This window comes from Poromitra crassiceps (genome assembly GCF_964638095.1).
Source record: "Poromitra crassiceps genome assembly, chromosome: 8".
Lineage (NCBI taxonomy): Eukaryota > Metazoa > Chordata > Actinopteri > Beryciformes > Melamphaidae > Poromitra > Poromitra crassiceps.
In genome coordinates this window covers 26,527,140-26,543,194 of record NC_139629.1, presented here as the reverse complement: position 1 = coordinate 26,543,194, position 16,055 = coordinate 26,527,140, and the positions used below count along the sequence as shown (strand labels likewise).

Genomic DNA, 16,055 nt, shown 5'->3' with positions numbered 1-16,055 from the left:
TGTTAATAGATGGGCAATGTCATGCGGTACATACAAAATACACACTTGTTACATTTTGATATTTTGATCCACATGTGTCTTTACAACCACAACCACAAAAGAGACCTATGGCATTTAGTGGGTGTATGGCTATATTGACAATTTCTAGAACATTAGTCCTCACTAACCCAATTGTTGAAAAATTAACAAGTTTTTGATACCGTGAATTTTTCTATGGCGTTCCTCTTGGTGTCTTAATGTGGCCAATTTTGGAGGAATTTTTTACCCCTCCCCTCTCTCTTTGAACAAAAAATTGCTGCAATAACTTATGATGGCCATCATATAAGTAAGACCATTGTGTTTTTATTTACAGAGGTTTTTATCAGATTCAACTAAATGGACAAACAAAAATCTTTATTTGTCACAAACACCACACCGCATGCACACGTGTGTTTGGCGGTACAACACACACAAGCATGCTACAATGGTGGTGTAGAAATTCTCTTCACCCACTGTCCTCCATGGTTCAGGCCAGGAGCGCTGAGCAGCTGCAGTGAAGCAGCCGGGATGAGAAACTCCAAGTCCACACCACTTGATGTTATTCCAACAACATTCCTGAAAGAGGTCTTTGACACAGTCGGTACACAGTATTTGTTCGATAATCAATAACTCCCTGGCAACTAGTATTTCCCCTTCTGTTGTTAAACATGCCGGTATAAACCCCTCCTTAAAGGTTTAAACTTCTCCTTAATGATGCCACACTACTGTATGTATAACAAAAATCATTACCTGTCAGCTTCTATCAGCCTCTACTCTGCATCTCTCCCCCCCCCCCTCCATTTTAAATAATTCCAGTACATTTCCAAAGATGAAAATATGGAGTGACATTGGTCTTCCAATTTTGTTATTATATATATTTTAATGCGAGGACAGATAATTCCACTTAAGCGACAGCAAATACATACCCAGACACACGCACGGCACGCGCACACACACACACACACACACACACACACACACACACACACACACACACACAGACAGACACAAACACACACACACACACACACACACACATGCAGTGGTTCATGCTGAGGTCCCCTGGACTACACAGCGCTCCTTTGTGCTCTGCCTCAGGTATTAAATTCCATTTCTGAAAGCAGCCAGATTTGCATATCTGGCCTGCAGTCAGTCACAATATTCACAACTCTCATAACGGCTCACCTTTACCAAGTCAATAATAACAACTTGTTTGTTCTTTGGAAACAACAAACTATTATCGCACTGATGAAAGATGTCAAATGGAAACCTGATCAAAAGAACTGATATTGAAAACGGATAGAAAGGTTGTATTGTGTGTCTGAGCATGCGCACCTGTCCCATCTCAGGGTGTGTGTGTGTGTGTGACATACCTGAAATCCTCTGACCTCCCAGATCACGGCCCTTATTGTGCGCCCTGATTGGCTGGAGCCGTTCCCCCGGTGTTGTCGTCGTTTTACTGCTCATCGCCGTCCAGGTCCAAAGATCGCTGCTGTGTTTGCTCAAGCCCTGCACAGGCTGTTAGACAGAAGGCAGGGGGATCCTGGCTCCTCCTGTATCAACCTGAAACCTCTCTCCACCTGTCGTCCATCCCCGCGTGTGTCTGTCATCCACCTGGAGGCCGCCGGTCGAACCCCTCCACTGTCCCGGGACCGGTCTGCCACTTGAGTGCCCGCCTGGAGTTACTCTATCTGAGGAGGAGGGGAGGGTGCGCATAGAGAGCGAGAGCAGGGTGCTTTAGGAGTTGTAGTTCCGTCCTTTTCCCCCCTGTTCCTGTGTAGCCTGTATGTGTCTGTGTGTGCGCGGAACCCAAAGGACTCAGGAAATCACATTTTTGGTTGAGGTATGTGACTGATTTCATTTGTTTGTATGTACAGTAGGGCCCAGGGACGTCATAGTGAGGAGGAGTGAGACTGACTACCAAGGGCCCCAATAGGGCAAGGGCCCTTATTTGTATTAAAAAAAAAAAAATAGTAATGCAACTGATGTGTGAGAGACATGGATCAAGATAGGAAGGGGACCTACAGAGACTGCTTATGTATAGGGCCCAGAATTATGTGCTACACCCCTGCTTATATATATATATATATATATATATATATATATATATATATATATATATATATATATATATATATATATGCTTTGAAGAGATATATTTAATATTCATGACCAATCATAGTTAGGGTTCAATCACCCAGTTCCCAATAACTCGAGGGAAACATGGCCACGCCTTTCAGTTGGAGCTGGGTTGCGTTTGACTGACTTCACTTGTATACTGTACTAAAACAACTTGGTATACTGCTATCACTTATTTTCATTATATACATACCTATATATATATACTATATATATATATATATATATGTGTGTATATACACATGTATATATATAATGAAAATAAAAAGTGATAACAGAAAGGTGAATGTTTCAGTCCTCAGACCATCCACAGCACAACCATCAATTTGACATTACAGATAGGCATGGCACATGTCTTCTCATGTGGAGACATCCAATATAAAAATAAGTATTTTGACTGATGATGAAACGAGGAAATACATGGAAATAGTTGCTCTTTATTATCTATGGTGTTTCCATAGAACAATATGAAGCAAATAGACAACAATCTGCCACTGCTCTCTGATTTGTTTTGGTCATTTCTTATGACTATTTTATCTGTATTGAATTCATTGAAGAGTTGCCGTTTTCTTTGTGTTTTAAGTGCTATTCCACCATACCAAGATGTAGGGGAAACATGGCGGGAAACCCTGGATTGACTGACTTTCATTTTTGATGTAGATTCTACTTTGGTTTTGGGTGCAATTAAGACTTGGGGATCCGATAAGAAGGAGATACGGGTGAATGTGAGTGTAGGCCGGAGACTTTGCCAAGCCAAAAAAAAACAAAAGGTCTAATGTTCAGGGTCATAATTGCTATCTTAGGCCTACTCATTATGGTTATGGGTCTGCTGTGTTTTACTCTGGTACAAAGGGTTGAGAGGGGAGTGGCCTCTGGTGTCTTAACAGCTCTCCCCTACCAGAACAGATAAAGTCTAAATGAGCCTCGGATAGCACCTCAAACAAGGGTTTATTTCTATTTATTTAGATCTTCCTTTGAATGTGATGCATAACTGATAGTACAGAGGCTTACGCAAATGTTAGGTTACTTCAAAATGTGCATTCCTTCACTTTCTTTTTTCTCATGGTTATGAGAGTATGTTAAACCGGTTTGTTTGTTCAGCTTGATAGGAAGCACAGTATCATCTCAACTGGGACCTTTTTTCTTTGTTTCATTTTTGCTGCAGCAGTAACATTAGTAGTAGCAGCAGTAGAAGTAGTAGTAGAAGTAGCAGTAGAAGTAGCAGTAGAAGTAGCAGTAGTAGGCCTAGCAGCCTATAGAAAAATGAATTACCCCTCAAATCAAAGGAATCAATGAAAGACACCAGTAGCATCATTGTATTCAGCGATCAACACATTAGCATGAGGGAAAACACCATGTAAACAGGGGGAAGTGTGAGCAGTCAACTTGTCACTGATGTGACTTTGCCTTTAGTGGCGTGTAAAAACCCTAGAGGCACCCTAATATTGAATCAGACAGACGTGTGCCGTCTCCAGGCTGCGACTCCTAGCTACGCTGAAGTGGATTTAACCGGAGAAATCACTAACTAAAGCCATTATAGTTTCCTCCCTGGTCGTTCTGTTCTCAGCAGGTATTCCTCATATCTTGTGCACTCCTAAATAGGTGATGATATCTATGCCATGTTGTTGGTAATAGGTCAAGTCTACTTACTTCCTCTGCTAATGGCCCAGATATCTAAATGGACACCGACTGAAGAAGCACACCTGTCTGTGGTTCCATACATCAACTGGTTCCCCTCCCTCTGCCACAGTTTCCCCTTTCATCTGCTGACAAACAGTCCATGTGCTCCTGTGTCTCTGCGTGATGCTGTAATATCCACTGAAGCCTGCTCTCTTTCTAGGTGGAAGGTATGGAACATCGCAGCTAAAGATGGGGTCGTTGTTGTCATACTTTGGCCAACTGTGTGGCAAACAGGAAGGACAAGGTGAGATCACGGGCCTCCAAACTTATATTGACTGAGAAGTGTAGAAATCAAATGGATGTAGGATGTTGGAGTATCTTTTGCACTGTCCCTTTACCATATATCATTCCTTTTATTTGTATCTATTTTTTGTCTTTCATCATGTGCATTTCTCAGTAAAGCACTTCAAACTGTTTTCAAGAAGTACTGTATAAATAGTATAAAGTTTATTATTATGACTATTAGTAGTAGTAGTAGTAGTAGTAGTAGTAGTAGTAGTAGTAGTAGTAGTAGTAGTAGTAGTAGTAGTAGGAGGAGGAGGAGGAGGAGGAGGAGGAGGAGGAGGAGGAGGCTTTCTTGGTCCTGCTGGTAACACTTTTGAATATGGTACAAAACAGGGACAAACAAGTATAAATCAGGAACAAACTGCAAGGTAACAAATACTTAACAAGTAGCTCTTGAATAACTGAATCAAAAACAAATACTAAATAAATAATACATGATAAGTTAGGCTACTTAAGATCAGACTGTTAAATACCATGTTAATGAACTAGTATCTCATGATTAGTACCTGGATATCTATCAATCTACATGATTACCTCGAATCAATTCTGATTAGCTCTGAATTAGGTAGTAAATGGCATGTTGTCACAACTCTGCATCGTTATTGTTATTAACAATTGTTATGAAATCCTGGCTCAAGAATATTTAATGTCTAGTAACTGTTATCTATGACCACTACTCGGTCTAGCCTACAATATAGCTACTACGTTAGTGCCTTGTAACTACATTACATTCTCTCCCTACAGTGATGCAGTCAACTAGAATATTTTCTAAATTGTCTAGGGGGGGTAAAGGTTACTCACAATTAGAACATCATCCATTTCTTCCCGCTGTCTGATCTGGCGTGGCCGCGTGGCCTCGGACACCTTGGCACAGGAAACTGGCATTTGCAGCTCCGCGGTTCAGTTCCTGGTTTGGACCAGCTCAGACTTCGCTGTGTTGGCTTTATTCACCGTATGTAGACAGAGACAATCTGGATTGAGAGACTAACAGGAAGTGTCAACACAATCGGAGCCGATTGTGTTGACACTTCCTGTGGCAGAGCTTATCCCCGCAGCCTGCTTCCAGTGAGTCACTATAGCTTTGACCAGAGACCATCTCTGGTTTGACCAGAGACCATCTCTGGTTTGACCAGGGGTAAAACCATAGATATATATAAAGGCTAGATAGCTTACCCGCGCTGCCGGCCAATGGAGAGCGACGTCGTCGCATGGCGGCCATCTTGCTACAGGGAGCTACTAGGAGTTATGAGCATCTGTTGTTGGGTTAGTATGGCAACATCAGATGATCATAACTCCTAGGGAAATGGATGAAACTGGATGAAACTTTGTGCCTGAATCCCTCTCATGGCATAGATGCTTCGGTTTAATTTTGGTGTAATTTGGAGCCCATCAAAAAAATAGTGTTTTTAGTGTGTGTTTTTTTTTTTGGTCGTATCTCGGGAACGGAATATGCTTGTAATAAACCAAACCGTTTGTAAATCCGTCAAGATTTCAGCGAGTTATGAGTATTTTTGTCTGTGCAGGTCACCAGCTACCATAGAACGTACCAGAAAGGCACTGTAGCAAGATGGCGGCCGTTCAACGACGCTGGTGACTCCGCCTTAAGCCATCTAGCCTTTATATATATCTATGGGTAAAACAGCCGGCGTTTGGAACAGGAAGTCGTAACACAAACGGGTCAAGTGGGCGGGGCTTCATGATGATGGTGCGTGTTGTAGATCCGGTGTCCAGAGTTAACGAGTGTCTATGAGATTCTCCACTGTGACTTGTCACGCCGCGCCTTGGCATCCGTTAGTTAGCATCCAGTCCTCATTATCTGGCCGTCGCTTCTCTGATAGCACATCTGTGTCATCAGCTCCACCCCTCTTTTCAGGTGCATCTCTCCGTGTCTCCACACACAACCAGCTGTCCTTAGCAAACAGCTGCTTCATGTGTGACTACCATTCTCCCGATCTCACCTGAGCCAGCCAGCTCTCCGTGTCAAGTCTATTTTCTCTCTCTTTTTTTCCCCTCGTGTCCCACGTTAGCCTAGGTAAACCCAGCCCCCACGTGACCTGCTCTCTCAGTTCCCAGTCACTAGCGTCTAGACCCTGTAGCCTTGTGACTGTAAGCAGGGTGAGCCTGAGAGCAGGTCACTGGGGGCTGGGTTTACCCAGGCTAGTCCCAGGTGACCCGGAAGCCGCCATGTAGCAAAGCGTTAGCCCTTCACCCCGGATGTGGAATGTCAGTCTCTCTCCCTAGCGCCTAGATCTATATTATCCTAGATCTGCAAGCATCTATCAATATACCGCAAAACCATAATAAATACTGAAAATACGTGGAAAAAGATGATATACTGTAAGTCCTCTCAGACTGACATCATGACTGTTACCTCCTGCCTCAAGACGTATCATAACAATATTCGTCTAGGCTTCCAGTATTAGCTTGGTCGCTGTGAACATAGTCTTAAATAAGTTGTCAGACTGAGTAAGGTTAAGGTTAAGCTCACCCAGCAGCTGGCTGCTCATCTCCCGCCAGCTAGTGCTTCCTGATTCACCAGCGCTTCGTCCTGGTGCACCTTTTCCAGTTCAGTTGTAGACATATAACAGGTGGGAACAAAACACCGTTATGGAGGGGGCAAACTTAACAGTCCATTGACTTGGCCATGGCACCATGGATGTATTAAAGAGCATGGCACACAGCAAATGCCATCTTGCCCTAAGGTCCAGAGAGAGAGACCTCGCCTCGAGCTGGAAGACCTTCATCAAGACTCCCGCACCTGGTGGCTCACCTTGTAGAGTATCACAAATGTAGGCCTTCGCGCGGCCGGCCCGGGTTCGAATCTGACCTGTGGTACTTTGCCGCATGTCATCCCCTCTCTCTCTCCCCACCTCTTCTGTCTGCCTACTGTCCTGTCAATAAAGTAAAAAATGCCCCCAAAAATTATCTAAAAAGAAAAGCCTTCAGCTTGACAGCTATGTACAGTAGGACTAATCCAGGAGCTAGTGTGGCCATGACACATGTAAACAATAACAAACCATTAACCTACTTAATGATTTTGTAGTCAACCATTGGTCGTGCTATAGCATCTCTGTTTCGCTCCTCTGAATCTGAATGTTTCTTCTGTATCGTCTCCCACAGAGGAGGAGAGACACCTGCACGCTAATGACAGACCCTTCAACCTGTCCTACCAATATGCTGTAAGTTTAACTAAACAAAGTTTGTATGTGTTTATTTGTAATGGAACACATCGACGGGAGAATCACTTTTTGTTGTTTGTCCTCATAATTCTTAATCCCTAAGAAATAGTGAAAGTGAAACTTTTATCTGTGAAAACTGAATCCCCCTCAAGACAGGCAACAGTGTCATACTCTATTGGAACAGTGTCATACTCTATTGGAACAGAGATTAGTAACAGTATTGATTGATTATTGTATGATTGATCAGTGCTTGTCATATTGATCTATCTCCCTCCTCTGCTTCAGAACAATGCCATCCACACCTCCAAATACAACATTTTCACCTTCCTGCCACTCAACCTCTTTGAGCAGTTCCAGCGGCTGGCCAACGCCTACTTCCTCTTCCTCATGCTCCTTCAGGTAGACATTATCTTCTGCCTTACCTTCTAACACCGCCATGTTTGTCTACAGGCACATTGTTGTATGGGTTGTTCACCTCTGTGCACCTGCAGTATCCATGTTGGAGACGTTTTACTGATAATCATTCATTTGAAGACGTGATAATGATCAAATGTGATGGCGTGTCATGATAGCATCTAGATAACGTACGTTATCTTATACTGTTGGGCTCGGAGTAGATAAGTAGACGCATTTAAAGTTGACCCCGTGTGTGCAGTGTGTGTACAATACAACACTTGTTTCCAACCGTGCAGTGTGATTGGACAAGATGTGTTCAGTTCAAATCGGTTTAATTCAATGCAATTCAATTCAACTTTCACTAGCCCACATGGAGCCATTTAAAGTCTGCGCGCGTGTGTGTGTGTGTGTGTGTGTGTGTGTGTGTGAGAGAGAGAGAGAGAGAGAGAGAGAAAGAGAGAGAGAGAGAGAGAGAGAGAGAGAGAGCAGAAATTGTGTTCAGCCACACCTATGCCATATTACGTGCGATCACGCTGAACCTTTCAGGAAGTGTAAAGTGCACCCCTGCAGGCGACCTAACAAGCCGGATTTGCACAGGGACGATACACTGCACGGCTATTCTGCTAGTATCTTTAAATAACCTTCATGTTGTTTGAATGGTTTACTGTTATCTATTTGTTGTCAGTGAAGAACACAAAGCATTTTCCATTCTTGATAGAGGCTGCTTGGTCACCAACTGAGTAGCTGCTATATCGGCCATGGGTTTGGAAACTGCTGTTCTGATCTGGCCTTATGAATGGCCACCTTTTGCAGATGTTGTGCTGGGAGCCGTCAGATAACCATCATAAAACATATAGCCGTCATAAAACAGGATAACAAAAACCATCAACATCTCAAGTAAAATCTGCCATATCAAATGCCGGGACATTACTCTTCAAATCACATGCAGTACACAAAGCAAACCGAACGGACAATAAATACTTCATTCATTCTTCCTTATTGCAGATTACAGTTTTATTTGCAAACTGTTAAAAGGAGGGTAAATCTGTTCAGTCCCTGCAGGAATAGATTATGGAGACGATGCTTTTTGTTTTCTTAACAAAAAGCACCTCCTGTAGCTCAGGAGGTAGAGCGGGTCGTCCACTAATCGCTTTGGATAAAAGAGGTCGGTGGTTCGATTCCCGCCTCCTCCATTCTGCATGTCGAAGTGTCCTTGGGCAAGATACTGAACCCCAAATTGCTCCTGACGGTGTGCCAGCACCCTGCTAGGTAACCTGCCGCCATCGGTGTGTGAATGGGTGAATGTACCTACTGACTGTAAAGCACTTTGGATAAAAGCACTATATAAATGCAGGCCATTTACCATTTACCATCTTAATGTCCTATGACCTAGCCTGGGTGAACCCAGCCTTCAACGTGACGTCACAGACTATGCCTGTAACATGACTGATCACGTGGAGGCTGGGTTTACCCAGGCTACCTACGACCCTGTTTGACCTCTAGAAAATACAATTAATGTGTAAATATAATTTAATGCAATGCAAATGAGGCATTTCAATTGTGTGTGTGTGTGTGTGTGTGTGTGTGTGTGTGTGTGTGTGTGTGTGTTCTGTTGACAGTTAATCCCAGCCATTTCCTCTCTCTCCTGGTTCACCACGGCTGTCCCTCTGCTCTTCGTCCTCTCTATAACTGCAGCCAAGGACGCCAGCGATGACATCGTAAGTTTAAAACACAGCAGCGATGACATCGTAAGTTTGAAACACAGCTAAATGGACAAGATACAGTTTGTAACGTCAAAATAGTTCAAGTGGAACCCAATTACTACCGGTCGATCTTCGTTCCTACCCTCACCTATGGTCATGAAGGATGGGTCATCAATGAGGGCCACATAGTATATTTTGAGAGACAAGCCGAGGGCCACTTAAAATCAGTCCACAAACAGACCACCGGGCCGGACTTTGGACATGCCTGGTCTATGGTCTACATTCCTCATGATCTAATCAGCAATTCATCATTATTCTCAGACGTACTGTAGGCTACTTTTTTGTGTAATTTCATCCAAATGTAAATGTAATCCATCGTCCTGTCTGAACTGTGCAGAACAGGCACAAGAGCGACAAGCAGGTGAATAACCGGCGGGTGGACGTCCTCATCGATGGAGAGTGAGTCTTTTGTCCTCCAGTGTGATTGAAGATGTAGCATACTGATAAAGCTAGAAATTAAGCTACTGTATGCTATGCTATGCTATGCTATGCTAATCTATGCTATCCTACGCTATGCTATGTAGCCTATGCTTTGGTAAGTTATCTATGCAATGCTATGTTGTGCTTTGTTAAGCTGTTATGCTATGCTATAGCTATCCTATTCTATGCTATTATATGCTATAGGTTGGGGAGGAACGGAATACATGTATTTAAAATACATTATTTAAAATCCAAAATATGAGTGAGTAACCTTATTCCATTACAGTTACAGTTTAAATTGGTGGTATTCTGATTACCACCGGAAGCCGGGATGACTTTATTTTTGTTGTATTTGTTTGCTCTAAGATTCATATGGCTGCTACACACCACAAGATAATCTGTTTGCTCTAAGATTCATATGGCTGCTACACACCACAAGAGAATCGTAATGTCGGAGGACACACATCCACGACAGTCCGGAATGCGTTTTTAAAGAACATTTGACTGACAAACAAATGCTGAAGGTCACGCCTCAACATGACATCAGTGTGCGTCATGATGACCGCACGTTGCCCGGGCGTTTGCGTCGTTTCCGTACATCCAGAGGGACCCAGATAAATGGACTCGGCAAGACGATTTTGAAGTATAGCAAAAGTAATCCAAAGTATTTAGAATACATTTACTTAACTTGAGTAAAATATGTTACAAATTAGATTTTAGGGTGTGTATTCATTAGGGGAATATGTTTCAAAAGTAACCCTCCCAACACAAAATGCACAAATGAAACAACATATAAAACATGCAGCATAGCATAGCCTAGCATAGAATAGGTGTTGTGTTATGCTATTGTATGCTATAATACTATGTTATGCGATGTTATGTTGAACTGGGTGATGGCATGGTGTAACTACTTTGCTATGCTGTTTCATGCTGTGTTTTGTATATTTCTGTTTCCACCAGACTGAGAAGTGAAAAATGGAGAAATGTTCAAGTCGGAGACATCATCAAACTGGAGAACAATCAATTTGTCACAGTAAGAATAGAGATTTGTTTCTTCCTATGTGAATTAAGTTTTTGTGAGTGATATTATTGCTGTGCAGCATATCTATTCTGATGCTTTTAGTAATGCTAAAAACAACACTGAGCCCAACTTAGTCCCAGTTACCAATAAAGTAATCTAATCTTATCCTAGTCTCTACATAGCTCAGGTTATTGCTACATCTCCCAAATGGATCAAATATTTTCAATTCATACTTTTTTTCTTTTCCTTTTTTAGGCGGACCTTCTGTTGTTGTCCAGCAGTGAGCCTCTCAATCTGATCTACATAGAGACAGCTGAATTAGATGGGTATCTAGCTTAATGTCTGGTCTAGTTAATTAGATGGCTAAATAATATCTGGCCTGCTTAATTAGATGGGTGTGTATTGTATAGGTTCTGTAGGCTACATAATTAATTGGGTATGTATTTCTAGCCTGCATGGTAATAATACATTTGACCAAAAGCATACAGTAATGCAGACTATATATCTGGCTTGAGTTAATTGCATACCCAAGTGTTTTCACGGCCAATCATATACATTCCTGTGTGTGTGTGTGTGTGTGTGTGTGTGTGTGTGTGTGTGTGTGTGTGTGTGTGTGTGTGTGTGCGCGCGCGTGCGCGTGTGTGCATGATGTCTCACACTGTCTTGTATTTCCCTTCAGTTGCATCCCTCTCATGTCCTCTTCCCCCCCCCCCCCCAGTGAAACCAATCTGAAGGTGAAACAGGCGCTGACTGTAACTGGAGAGATGGGTGACAGCATCGAGGCTCTGGCTGGCTTCGATGGTGAGAGAGTGAAAGAAAGTGCCTGCTATTGTCTAGATCAGCCGGGGATGATGATGGGCAACTGGCGCCGTCCTCCCTCAGTGTGGCCCATTATAGATTCCCCTAGTGGCCACGCTGTAAAAGCTATTTCAACTCAGAACCCAGAGCTTCAAGTGCTCAACACAGCCTACTGTTCCACTGTTCCAGAGACCTTCTTCACTGGTAAAATCTTCAGAGGATCACGAATGTCAAAGTAGGGAAACAGCCGGTCAGTGAAGGTGTGTGTGAAGGTTTGTATGTGTGTGTTAGTGTCAGGATCAGAGAATGACAGCTGTCCTCTGTCCCAGTCCAGACTCACTCTGACCCTCTGGAGCTTCTTCTTCACTGGGAGAACAGCGACTAGATCGGATGGGGAGTGTGCTCTGTATTTACCGTGAGAAAACCATATCCTCCATAATCCAGACAGCTTGTCTCTCTTGCTCTTGACGGACTCTGCTGCCACACCCACTGCCCAGTATGTACTGTCTCCAACCTCCACATCCCAGCTGTGGGTTGCTGAGTTAAAGCCCTCAGAGCCCAGGACAGAGCAGTAGTAGTCAAACCTCTCTGGGTTTGGAGGCTTCTGTCTCCATCCCCATCTCACACTGGTCAGATCTTCAGACAGGATGAGTCCAGTATAGGCAGTGTTGGGGTCCAGAATCACAGGGGTGTAGGAGACCATCTCCTTCATCTTGTCCCAGACCGTGAACCTCAGGTTGCCCAGGTGTTTGGCCTCGTCTATTAGAGCTTCGGAAAGCAACTGTGGATCCTCCAGCAGGGGGCGCTGGACTCTTTCCACTGTAGCCTTGTAGTTCTGCAGGAACGAGACGTCTTCAGCTCTCAGCTCCTTCTCTATGGCTCTGACTGTGTCTGAAAGAGCTGCTATCTCTCTGCTCAGACCCTGAGTCTTCTCCTTCATCGTCTGACTCTTCTGCTCCTCTTCCTCCCTCAGTGCAGCGATCCTGGCCTCCTCCTCCTCTTGGAGAAACTGGTGAAGCTTCTTAAACTCCTCCTTGATCTCCCTCTCTGTGTGTTGGGCCTGGACCTTAATGTGTTCTGCTGTTTGATCACACTCGCCTTGAACTTTATGAAAGAGCTTCAGTTTCTCCTTTACGGGCTTCAGTGATTTGTGGAGTTCCTCCTTGTGATGCTTTACGGCTTCATCGAAGGGTCTGAATCTGTGGTCGGTGTGTATTTCTGAATCTCGACAGACGAGACACACTGGCTGCTGATGGTCCAGACAGAAGAGCTTGAGTTTCTCAGAGTGCAGACTGCAGAGAAGCTCAGAGCCGTCTGAAGCTCTCTGATCTCTCTTCACTAAGAAAGCCTCGCTCAGATTCTTCAACGCCAAATTACGAGGTGGTTCACTTTGTGACGAGATCTTCCTACAGAGTGGACAGTCGCGTATCGGTCTCCCTGTCCACCAGCTCTGCAGACAGCCTTTACAGAAGCTGTGGCTACAGGACAGGAGGACGGGATCTTTAAAGATGTCATGGCAGACAGGACAGGAGAGATCCTCCCCTGAGTGCAGACTGGAGAGAAGCTCAGATCCTGCTGAAGCTCTCTGATCTCTCTGCAGTAAGAAAGCCTCACTCGGGTTGAGTCTCTCTGTCCAGCGGTCCTGCAGACAGGCTTTACAGAAGCTGTGGCTACATGACAGGAGGACAAGATGGCTAAAGATGTCATGGCAGACAGGACAGGAGAGATCCTCCTCTGATCTGGAAGCCATTCTGTCTCTCAGTGAAGTGGAAATGAATTGGACAGAGATGAGATATACTAGAAGCACGCTCAATTCCTTCCCTGCAGTTGGCTGGGCTGTGAGCAAGAGTCGTCCCTTTTATTAACCTCAGCAGGGAAGGATTTATGACATCACTGATGACCTCACAATTTATTCTATGACATTGGTACGACATTTGTAGCTCGAGTGTGAACGTAGAATATGCCCCCCACATGATGACATAATTATGACATGGTGATGATATATGACATCACTAGGGACCTGGCCACCAGGGCGAGTCGTCTGGAACTGTATGACATCCTCGGTGATTCATGACTTCATGACTTCATCACTGTATGCGACATCATCTATGACATCATCGTGATATATGACATCACTATAGTAGTGACCTTGCCACCAGACTGAGCTGTCTAGAACTGTATGACATCATTGGCGACCTGGCCATTCTCTAGGCTACATACATAGCTACGGACAGACCTCCCTAGTGCCCATGCCGTGACAATAGAAATGTTGCTATAATAAACTGATTAACAGTATATATTTACCGTAGTTCTTTTCATAAAATTAGTAGCTATAATTGGTTAATTGAGTGATAGGCTTACAGTATCCCACTGGTGGAAGTGCACGGTCACAATCTGGCCCTCTAGTAATGAGGGGGAAAAATGTGGCCCTCTATCATCAAAGTTGCCCATCCCCGCCTGGTCTAGATACTGCCTGGTCTAGATACTGCCTGGTCTAGATACTGCCTGGTCTAGACACTGCCTGGTCTAGATACTGCCTGGTCTAGATACTGCCTGGTCTAGATACTGCCTGGTCTAGATACTGCCTGGTCTAGATACTGCATGGGACTTACTTCATTAGCCTAGATTTCACTTCTAGCTACAAACATTTCTTGGAAGCAGAAATAATCTGATTAGTTGAGTTAAACCTCAGTGGGTGGAGCCAAACACTACCCAGTGGATTTAACCTACTAGGAGGAAGCTAATATTTTGACAGCCATCTTCTGCTACTATATACAAAATGCAATATAGCCATACAGAGTTATCGATGTTCGCTAACTATCTAGTTAGATAGCTGACCTTCCAAGTTCAAACTAGCCATACTAGCCTATAGCTATAGCTAGCCTATAGCTATAGCTATAGCTAGCCTATAGCTACCTAGCTGCTGACCTTACATCATGAATGCCATGATCATGGATGAATAAAAAAGAAAGGACCACTGCAATTTTCTTGCCAATCAAGTATGCCAGTTAGCTACATTGTGTTAAAACAGTGGCTCTTTGACTCGCCCATAAAGCCACCTATTTCTGAAGAAAATGGTGAAAACGACATACCCAAACTAAAATGCTTACTGTGGCTGAACCGCTAGGGGTACAGACAACTGCCTGACCTTTTCTGAAAGGTAAGACTTTGACGTTTCTGTTCCAACTGTCAGAATGACTCTATGTCTTACTGACCCTGAGTAACACCAGCTCAAACACAGTGGTTGATTCTCGCCTAGAATAAAAAACACTTTTAGAGTGTAAACAGTTACCTGTGGTTGTTGTATTTATGGCTAGAAACCCAATGGAGACATAGCCACAGGCCTTACCACATCCCAACTCAAAGAAGATGAAAAAATACCAAAACATGAGTATTTGGCAGTGGTTTTTGTAGGGAGATACCTAGGCGGATTTCCAAAAAGCCATTATAAAAAGCCATTTGAAAAAGCCAAATAATCTGAAATGTTGTCTTTGTCTTTGTACAAAGACAGCTGTAACTTCTGCTGTGTTGATCTGATCTGAAAAAGGAAGACATGGTTCGATGCGCAAGATTCAGCCGGTTAATTTAGTATGTAGCATGAACAGCATTGTTCAGAATTAACCACCTAATTAATCACATAAATGACAGATGAACAGCAAAAAATCAGAAACGTAACGCCGGGGTTACGGTGCCATGCAAGAGGTTTAGCTCAACCAATCAGGCACTTTACCTGGCCCTGGATTTTCTTTATACAACATATACATAGCCTAAGTATAATTTTCAGGATTTTCCCAAACTGTTTTGAGGTTAGGGTTACTGACCCCTGACCTCTCCTGTGTCTCAGGTGAGGTGCGCTGTGAGCCTCCCAACAACCGCCTGGACAAATTCAAAGGCACCCTGACTGTGAAGGGACAAACCTACTCTCTGGACAACGACAAGGTGCTGCTGAGAGGCTGCACCCTGAGGAACACCGGGTGGTGCTTTGGCCTGGTCCTCTTTGGAGGTAAACTCACTGGCTTGTAATCAATATGATCTATTATTATTTATTATTATTATTGTTAAAGCAACTGGCAAGACATATTGAGTAAGGGGCATGGTAAATAGTTAAGAGGGACTCTAGATACATTTCTATGTCATATGCCCTCATCTGATTGAAAGCAACAAGGTAATACACTTTTTCTCCGGGTTTTGTTCAATTCATTCTTTACTAGGGATGTTACAATATATTGTCCCACGATATATCGCGATATCAAAACGTGACGAGATGAAATCTCATATCGCGAGATATGAGATTGTAATGTTAATAAATATTATCCTATAGAACTAGCTCAAATTTTTATCAATAATGCTGAAATT

General features: G+C 43.5%; 2 protein-coding genes across 2 annotated transcripts in view; one reads left to right on the top strand and one right to left on the bottom strand.

The window, feature by feature from the left end:
* Positions 1-546: 546 nt before the first annotated feature.
* Positions 547-16,055, top strand: part of LOC310780604 (putative phospholipid-transporting ATPase IM) — a gene marked incomplete at both ends in the record, with an annotated part of 45,517 nt that continues 30,008 nt past the window's right edge. Inside the window, 10 exons of the mRNA XM_083641140.1 lie at positions 547-619; positions 3,998-4,081; positions 7,243-7,301; positions 7,587-7,700; positions 9,317-9,415; positions 9,798-9,859; positions 10,841-10,913; positions 11,157-11,227; positions 11,620-11,702; positions 15,544-15,702. Of these exons, the coding sequence (XP_083497266.1) occupies positions 547-619; positions 3,998-4,081; positions 7,243-7,301; positions 7,587-7,700; positions 9,317-9,415; positions 9,798-9,859; positions 10,841-10,913; positions 11,157-11,227; positions 11,620-11,702; positions 15,544-15,702 (877 nt within the window). The remainder of the gene's footprint in view (positions 620-3,997; positions 4,082-7,242; positions 7,302-7,586; positions 7,701-9,316; positions 9,416-9,797; positions 9,860-10,840; positions 10,914-11,156; positions 11,228-11,619; positions 11,703-15,543; positions 15,703-16,055) is intronic.
* LOC310781564 (nuclear factor 7, ovary-like) lies at positions 11,869-13,449 on the bottom strand (the record flags this gene model as incomplete). Its single annotated transcript, XM_083642192.1, has 1 exon — positions 11,869-13,449. One exon carries the CDS (start codon positions 13,447-13,449, stop codon positions 11,869-11,871), a length of 1,581 nt encoding a protein of 526 aa, XP_083498318.1.